The sequence below is a fragment of the Poecilia reticulata genome, linkage group LG23, assembly GCF_000633615.1.
Source record: "Poecilia reticulata strain Guanapo linkage group LG23, Guppy_female_1.0+MT, whole genome shotgun sequence".
NCBI classification, from domain to species: Eukaryota; Metazoa; Chordata; class Actinopteri; order Cyprinodontiformes; family Poeciliidae; genus Poecilia; species Poecilia reticulata.
The window spans coordinates 17,817,611-17,826,968 of record NC_024353.1 but is presented as its reverse complement, the minus strand read 5'-3'; the positions used below and the strand labels follow the sequence as shown (position 1 = coordinate 17,826,968).

The 9,358-nt window shown below is 40.2% G+C and overlaps 1 protein-coding gene across 1 annotated transcript in view; it reads right to left on the bottom strand.

Moving 5' to 3' along the window:
* Nucleotides 1–908: 908 nt before the first annotated feature.
* Nucleotides 909–9,358, bottom strand: part of mpped1 (metallophosphoesterase domain containing 1) — a 91,617-nt gene continuing 83,167 nt past the window's right edge. The window contains exons 6-7 of the mRNA XM_008401555.2: nucleotides 3,775–3,888; nucleotides 909–2,391 (exon numbers count right to left, since the gene is read on the bottom strand). Of these exons, the coding sequence (XP_008399777.1) occupies nucleotides 2,273–2,391; nucleotides 3,775–3,888 (233 nt within the window). The 3' untranslated portion in view covers nucleotides 909–2,272. The remainder of the gene's footprint in view (nucleotides 2,392–3,774; nucleotides 3,889–9,358) is intronic.

Below are 9,358 nucleotides of genomic sequence, written 5' to 3'. Positions count from 1 at the left end.
TCAGTACATATTATTGTAATTGTGAGTTTAATCACGGGGAGCGACACGAACAAGATCGTTAAGTTTTGTAACGAAATGACCGTGAATTAGCAGCGCTGCTAACAGCTCGTTTCTCTGAAGAACTGACAGTAATAAAGAGAAAGCAGATAAGATCTGAGAGCTGTCATAGATCTGAGGTGTGCCGACAGTGTGAAACACCAGAACTACACAATATTAGCTTGGTGTGATGTGAATTTTATTTTTCGTTTGAATTTAAAAAATAATAAAGCTCATGATCTGAGTATTTATCATTATGATCGGGCCTAGAAATTTTATTTATAAGACAAAATAAAATATCTGGATTTATTTAATCCATCAGAACCAAAACCTTGAGGTACTCCGTTGCTGAGTGTCGCTGCAAATCAGCAGAGAAATAACCGCAGCTGCTGCTTTCAAGATCTTGCGCAACAGCTGAATCTCCCCACTGGACTAGAACCGAACTGAATCACACATTAACCTATTATTGAGAGCAACTTGCCACTGGAAAGTGTACGCAAAGTATCATGGGGCGTAAGAATAAGGTGGATAGAATTTAGACTTAAACTGTAACTGCAACTTTCCGTAGGTTTTACCTGTGGCAGATAGTGAATTGGATGTGAGCCTGAAACCAATCTGAGACTTCTGATTTCTGACGTTTTAATTCTGATTTAAAGGGCCCTTGAAATTGAAAGCACAATGACACTTTGTCAAAGCACAGTAGAGTAAAACAGTTATATGTTGCTGGTAAAATACTCAATATTCATAACTTCAAAAAATCTAACACATTCTCCATCTTTCCTTAAGACGTCATAGTAGTGCAATTGACTTAGACTTAAGAAGAAGCAGGAGAGGATGAAGAGGAATAAACTGAGGAATGCTCACACACATCGTTGGAGTGCAGACAGATCGTAGAGTGACCTGGTCTTATTATGCTCAGCATATTTAGACAAGATAGAACCTTGAAAAAATCCAAACAACTTTACAAATTTGCATCTACTTTTTTTTAAAAATACAAAAGACATTAAAGAGTTCATCAATACATACAGCTAAACAAAAAGAATAAATACCACAGTAAGCATTTACATTGCTAAGAAATAGACCAAAAGAAAATGTACAACCACAATTGTTTACTTTTTTTTTTTCAATGAAAAAGCATAGCATTGCAACAGCATTTAAGAGCTTCAAGATCTTCTTTATTCTGAGGGAGGAACTTTACAAATATCGGTTACAGTGTATTGTTACAGCTCTCCTGTCCTGACTGAAAAAACTAGATTGTCCAGTCCTCCTACAAACATAGTAACTGAGGAGTCTGAAACACCAGCCGCTGTTTCTGGTGTTCCAGCGTTGCTTGTCTTGAATGGACAGCAGTGTTAGCGTGTAGCACCTTCAGGTTTAATGGTGGTCCCTTTCAGCTTTCAGACAGCACCAGCTAAATTCTGAGCTAGTCACAGCGGGAGGGGTGAAGAGGATGGGGGAGCTGTGGTACGGGGGGGGGGGAATACACCCTGTTTCTGCCTTTCAGCTGGTTAAGAGAATCACCTGAGGCTGTAATGAGCCCCAGAGAGTTAGTGTCGACACATCTGACACCCCAACATACTGTCAGCCTGTGGCAGAGACCTCTCGCTGCCCTTGTACACTTCCATTGATATCTTGCATGTGCAAACATGCCAATGGGAAAAAAGAAAAAAAAACACAGAAAACACATTCCAGCATGCTTTGGCCATAAGGAGACGAGAGGAAGCAGAGGCATAAAAGGGGAGACAGGACAGTCTGTGTGTGTGCAGGGGACTGGGAAAGACATGGGAAATTAAAGTTGAAAAGTAGGAAGAGTGGTGTGAAATCCTCTTGGCAAACGTTCCGTCGCTGCTCAGCCAAGGCTCTGGTGCACATGAGGAGTTGGACTGTTTCACTGTTCATTTTAATGAACTGACAATGAAGTCTCTTTTGTCTCCGACAGCAGCATCAGATTGTCAGTGCAGCAAGGACACAGAAATGTTACAAATTGTCTGCATTTCTCTCCATGAGTCCATGCATCTGCTTTTCAAGCCTAGTGTTAACATGAAGAAGTAGTTATGGCACATGGAATACTGGTGAAAGCCTGAGGAAGCATCAGTCTGCCACTATGGCACTCTGTGAAACACACACCAGTATTATATTTACACACCGCCATTTGTCCAGTCCTTCACACTCAACTTCCTCTTTGGGCTCCTTTCTCCTGGCGGATGGCTAGGGTCTGGGCTCCAGCCGTCTGCAGTCATGTGGTCCTGGGGTTGGGAAGGTCGAAGACGATAGGTGGGTTCATGGGCAGGAAGTTCACCGTGCAAGCTGAGGCATTGATGAACGTTGTGGTGCCGTCTGTCATCATGCCATAACCTGTACAATAAGACATAAAGAGAACTTAAAAGAACTTTAAAATGAAGTGGATGAAAATGAAATGCATGTACATTCATTCCACACAGGCTACATATATTTCATTGTTAGTTCTGGTGTCTCTCATGTTCCTCTGGAGAGCACCCTATTTAGTCATTGTGGAGTTGAGGTGCACTGTAAAACCTAAGTTAGTCAAACTCAATGTGAGGAAACTGATTGTCTTAAACTCTTTAAGTTAAACCTAAACAATTCAGTTCAGAAAGAATATTCAATTTAAGTATATTTAAGTCAAATATTTTCTGTCAGGCTAACATGGATAAAAAAAAGTTTCATTCAGTAAACTGAACTTAAACTAGTAAGTATCCTATGTCCATTTCTTCTAACTGATTTAAAATGTGTTGGTTGTAGTCATCTATTTAGAGCCTGAATAGGCCTAGCAGAAGCCAAGTACAGTGGCATACTGTACAGGTTAGTGTTGGTCAGAGGTGGTCTGGCAATGCCCACTGGGCCAACCAATCGTAATTTAATCAAAAATCACTTGTATTGACTGTAGTGGTCCATTGGTTGATTTTCTTTATGGACATCAGGCTAACACAATGAAATCTCTCAGCCCTCATCAGGTCACCCCCTCCTGTGTCCTTTGACCAAAGTTCTACGTTGACAGATTTTGTCGTTTGGGCTGACTGGATTTGGAAAGAAGTGTGTGGCAATGGACAAACTGCTGCAAGACGAAAGGCTAAAAAGCATGCAACTGATGAAGCAAAATGAGCCAGAATAATCAATATGCTTGATCCTGACAAGTTTGAATGCATGGCAGGTTCAGGGCCAGAGAAGGAGGCAGAATTAGGGGGATTCTTCAGAGGAGTCCCCTTCTACCTGACCCAGGGTCAGATTGGGGAAGAGGTCAGGTTAGTGTTCGTCAAGTCGAAATGTTCATAATGAGGGATGTGAGGAGGACAAGTGAGAGTGGGGATATTATGATAATAACTAGGAAATTAAAACAGAAATGGCAAAAAATAAAGAAAAAAATAAAGTTTCAACAGATTTAAATTTTAAAAACAGTAAAAGTATTTGAAAGGCATATTTACTAAATAGCCTTTGTTTTCAAACAATGCTATAAGTATATTTGGTTTAATTTTAGCTTACTCATAAAATTACAGCTTGCAGGTGTTACAGCTTAGTTATTAATATCATGTAGTGAAATATTACTTTACTGAAATAATGGATGATTTATCAGTGGTAACAGGGAAATAACAGTTGAGCCCTGGTGAAAACACAATGCCAAAATGGAAATATATCAGCAATGACTTTTGGATGAAACTGATTGAAAACATGATGGATCGTTCCATGACCTCCTAGAAGAGGTTTAAAAAGCAGAGGATTTACCTTCATGGATGTGTCCAAACACATGCAATTTGGGCTGGACTCTCCTCTGGACTGTGTTGAGCAGTTCCATGCATCCAACACGCTGCATCTTCTTAGGAACCCAGTCCAGGAAACCTGAAGAAATCAAACGTGTGAATCAGCAGAATCACCAGGCTGCACTATGATGTTTCATCAACTGATTTATAGAATGTTTGGGTTACAGCAGAAACAATACAAAACAAACAAAGAAAGAAAATCACTGATATACTAAAGTAACAGCTGAATACACTGGTTGATTAAAATGTACAAAATCTTATTTAAGACTGTTGTTTTTTGGATCAAGTAGGAGAAGTTTTATGGTATCACCTTAAAATGTAGAAATTATTATAGCATATCCACATAAGTCAACTCAATGAAAAGAAATGCTTCCTACGACAAATAGCATGTCACAACAAGCATGAGGAAATGTACACCTGGTCTTGGCAGAACAAATTCTTCAATGGTGTCAAAATCAAAGTGGGTTCTTCAACCCACAACGGGGAAATTTGAGTGAAGTTTTGAACATGTCTGAAACTTCTGTTGGATCATTGAACTGTGCCTGTTTGGGGGGAACAGTGTGACATGAGGACCTGGGCCTTCAGCCCTGCTGGGCTATAAGAATTTGGCCACACAGGCCTCATGCTCAGGATTCAAGCTCATCACACCCACATCACCCTGGCAGCAGTTCAGGCTGCTTGTTGGAGTGCTTCTGTTGGCATGCCTATTAGACTCATGTCATGCTGCTACTGCAACAACCAATTAATACTGCCTGGTATAGGTCCACAGTGCATATTCACTGCACACTGAGACGGGGCTTGGCTGTGCTGGTTGCTGGGAGACTGACTCTTATAGATCTCAGGAAGTTATGTGACAGAGAAAGCTTCAAAATATTCTTAATTAGATACAAAAATTATACAATTATACCTATACACTGGCCCTGCCTACCTATGTTTTCACAAATGTTTAAATGTTGCGGAGGTTGATTATTCAAGAGACCTGTATAATGCATTTTGATCAGCAAGACAAAAGCAAAAAGAAAATAGAGGAAATAGTACAGTACTGTACATGGATGCACAAAAGCATTTGCAACTTGTTCACAGAAATGAGAAACTGATGAGCACCAGCAACACGGTGATCTAAAAACTGAACAAGAAGTTTTGAGAATTTGAATTCTGTGCTGAGAAATTAATTAAACTAACTGAGAAAAACTAATATTTTTATACTAAACCAAGGTTTTATCTAAAAACTAAAATTAATCTTTTGCTAAAAAATGCTGTTTGATTTTTCTTTCTTTAAAACCTCTATTGGTCTTTTTTTCTGTTTTCTTCCCTTCTTTGCTGCTTTTCTCTTGTCTTTTGTTTCCACTTTATTATTGTTGTCTGGAAAGAGTGACAGGATGCGAAAAATGGAGTCTCATACCCTTCGCTCATTTTATTCCTCCGACTTGATGCTTTTATTGACTCAGCGTCAGCAGCGTGCCTCCTCACTGCGCAGCCATTAAATCCTACACACTCCATGCTTCATCCTTGTCACACGTACTGTGAAGTTTGCGTCTGTGTGTGGCTTTGATTGATCTTTATTTTATATGGCTGCTTTCAGACAGCCTGTTTTTTTTACCCTTTGTGCTGTGCTGAGCAGTTTACCATCCCACAAACAGCCCGGAATGAAAAGCTTTGTTTGGAAGTGATGCATTGCCATTAGAGGGGAGGTGGATTTATAACCTTCACTCAGGCATGTAAGCAGTGAAAACACAGGAAATCAACCCAAAGCCATCAAACATCCAATTAAGTGAATTTCGGAAACAATCTGAACAGAACCGTTATTGCAGCAAGTAAGACGAGGATGTCACTTTCAGATACTGATGAACATCTACCTGGTTCTTGTTGAGAATAAATAATTCTGTGTTTTCCTTCTATCGCTTTTAGCTAGTTGCTAAGCTAAAGGAAATAACGTGAGGAAATGCAAATAAAAGCTAGGGTCAAAGGATATGACACACTAGGGAACGCCCTATTAAGGGCGTAGCTTGGACAGAGGCTAACAAAGGAAGTTACCAAGTGTTGATTGTTGCCATTTTGTCCTGCTATCTCCCTAAAGGTGGCATGAGAAATGGACCAGCTGTTGTTTGGTATTAATAAATGGAATTCATGAATTCAACTCACTGACTCTTTTTCAACCTCATACATAAGATAAGATAATTTTAATAGTCTCCCATAGGAGAAATTTATCTTGGAAGCAGGGGCAAAACTGCAATACAACAATAAAAGCCCATCCAAAAAGACAGTAATCATGAATAAATACATAAAAAACAAAACAAACATGAAAGCACGGGATCTGACATGAAACATGTCAGATCGGGAGTACATCCCCAATACATCCTCTACATCAGTGTTTCTTAATCTTTTTTGAGATACCGAACCCCCCAGTTGCATATGCCCTTCTTATTCCAACCCCCCCCAACACACAAAATACTTTGCGGTATTCTGATTTAGTAATGTAATTATATTAGCTGTGTAACCACCCCCACACCACTAGAGGCAGTACCAACCCTGACAAGATGCAACTAAGGAGCAGATTTAGACTATAGAATTTGGTAAAAACTGTGAGCTTTGCTGAAGTAATTAAAGACAAAAGTTCAAATCCATGCTGAGAGTGGAACTTCTTCAATCAGTGCTCCTCCGCAGCACTGATTAGCTAAGCCAACGTGATCCTCTGGAGCAAGTGATGGCAAAGCGGGGAGCGTCATCATGACTTTACACAAGTGTATCTTTACCTCCGCGGCAGAGGCTCTGCCGAACCCCTCAGACCGACTCATTGAACCCCTGGGGTTCGATCGAACCCAGGTTACGAACCACTGCTCTATACATTACTCTGTCCAGGCCCCCTAGTCTGCCATTTATCAGATTAATGGAGAGTGGTACAAATGAATGTTTCAGACGGTTATATTTGCACAGGGGGACCCTGAACCTTCTCCCAGAGTTCATAAGAACATATTCTGATGCAAGCACATGTGACCCATCAGACAAGATGACCCATCAGGCAAGGTCAGAACCTTGCCTGATGGTAGCCTGCTCAAACAGCTGTTGTGGAGAAGATAGATCCAGAGTGTTGATAATCTTACTTGCCATCTTCACCAGACTTTGAATTTGAGTTTTTAATTTAACAGAAAGATTTCCAAACCATCCAGTGATGCCATATCTGAATAGACGCAACGGTTGCCCTATAAAAAAAAAAATCAACATTATCATTTTAGAAACACCACACAATCGAAGTCGTCTAAGAAAATAGAGACGCTGGTGAACCTTTGCACATACATTTGTCACATGTGTGCGCCAACTCAGATTGCCATCTATGTGCACACCTAAATATTTAAAAGATGCAACCTGTTTGATGTGGCAGCCATGTATGGCTATAGGTCTCCGGTCACTGATTGATTTAGGATCCAGAAATAATTCAGCAGTTTTTGAGGTGTTTATTTGTAACTTATGAGAGTCGCACCATAAAACAAACCTATCTACAGCAGCTTTATGACTGTCGGGATTGTCAGAGACTCAGAATAACAGTATCATCTGAAAATGTACTGATTGGGTAGAGAACTGACACATTCATTTGTGTACAAAATAAAAAGGTAAGGCAAACTGACGCAACCTTGGGGGGTCCCTGTGCTACTTAACATAGAATCAGAGAGAACTGAATTATATTTTACTTGCTGAGATCTTTTTGATAAAAAAAGAATAATACCACTTAGTTAAAAAAGTATTAACCTTCAACTGTACCAATTTTCTGAGAAGAATGTTTACATGGATAGAATTAAAAGCTGAACTAAAATTGACAAAAAGAAGTCTGGCATATGCTGCGGAGTTCTCCAGATGCTTTAGTGCGAGGTGTGACAGTGTCAAAATAGCATCACTGGTACTACGTCTACGACCCTTAGCATAAGCAAATTGGAAGGGATCCAGAAATGGCTGCACTTCACTTGTAATAGCTCCAATATGAGTTTCTCAAATGATTTAATTACAATAGACGTGTGCGCTACTGGGCGATAGTCATCAGTTTGAGGACATGCAATTTTTGGAACTGGAGTGACAATTGTTTTCTTCCAAATATCTGGTAACAAATGAGTGTCTAAAGAGATCTGAAAATTGGAGAAAGTTTCTCTGCAAAGTTCTTGAGAAGGAAAACAGACATATTGTCTGGGCCAGTTGCTTTTTGTGTGTTTAAACCCTTAGACCCTAAGCACAGAATCTTGGGCCCCCTAACAGAAAATTTGTTCGTGAGATTGTGATTTACAGCACTAAAACTCTCCTGCCACTGACTGGTTGTTTCTAGCACTGGGAGAAGGCAGAGGACATAGATTTTTCACAGATTACCTCTCATACCATACTGTCACAACATAATGACAGTTTTAAAAAATATGTGAAAAAGATATTTATTTAAAAGTGACATACTGCAGCTTTAATTTCACTCATGAGAGGAGAGGATGGGTCAGGAGGGACGTGGATTAGAGCTGCTACTGACTGACTCATCTGTTAAGTGGTAAAGGTACAAGTTAAGTATATGAATATGTTGGTAATTTATTTCCTTAATTCATTAAATGCTAGTGAAAAGGAGGCAAACAATAGTTTGTAGCTAAGCAAATTATGCTAAATGGTTGATAATCTCACAGTCTACTCACCTCTCCTGGAGAAAAACTGGGTTATAAATTAACACTCTTGTCTTTTTCTCTCTCTCCCTCTTTTTTGTTTGAAAACCTGATTTTATAACTTTTCTTAGCAGCATTGCAACTGACAGTGGTTCGTGTCGTCCACTGCCTGCTGCTAACAGCGTCATTCTGAAGCGCTTCAAGCAGGAACGAACCATTTAAAGTAGGTGTGTGGGGGGGGGGGGGGGTTCAGTGCAAATATGGATGTGTTTTTTGATCTGGGAATGGGAACATTAAATTTTTCCTGCTAAAAACAATCTTTGAAAATACAATATGATTCGGTGACTTCCGGATCGGACCACCATCACAATGGTCGCATAGTGAGAGCGCTCCTCTTTGAACCGGAGCAACTAGAGAAATTCCCCCCTTAGAACTCAAGTGAATATACCAATATATTAATTAAAAAGGGGGTATGATCGTACCGTACCACTACTTCGAGAAATAAACGCCGACTGAAATYAAGGGGGCGAGAGAGACGKAGCAACAATTAGCAGCTAGCGGGTYGAAGMYAACAAGCCACGAGGAGCAGCGTCTAAAAATGACCGACACCGAACTRATCCTGCAAGAACTAAAAGGGTTTCGCCAAGAAAATAAAGAACAATTTGAGACGATAAGAGAAGAAATTGCGAAGGTGAACACCAGGATGGAGGAGGTGGAAGAAAGGATCCTAAATACAGAGGAGGTCATCACGGATATGCTAAAGCTACATGCTAAGCTAGAGGATAAATTGATGGATCTGGAGAGTCGGTCCAGACGTGAGAACATAAGGATGTATGGGGTACCGGAGGAATCCGAGAAGGAATCGACAATGATCTCGTTTGTCGAAACCCTACTCCGTCAAGGTCTTGAGTTAAATGAGGACACCCC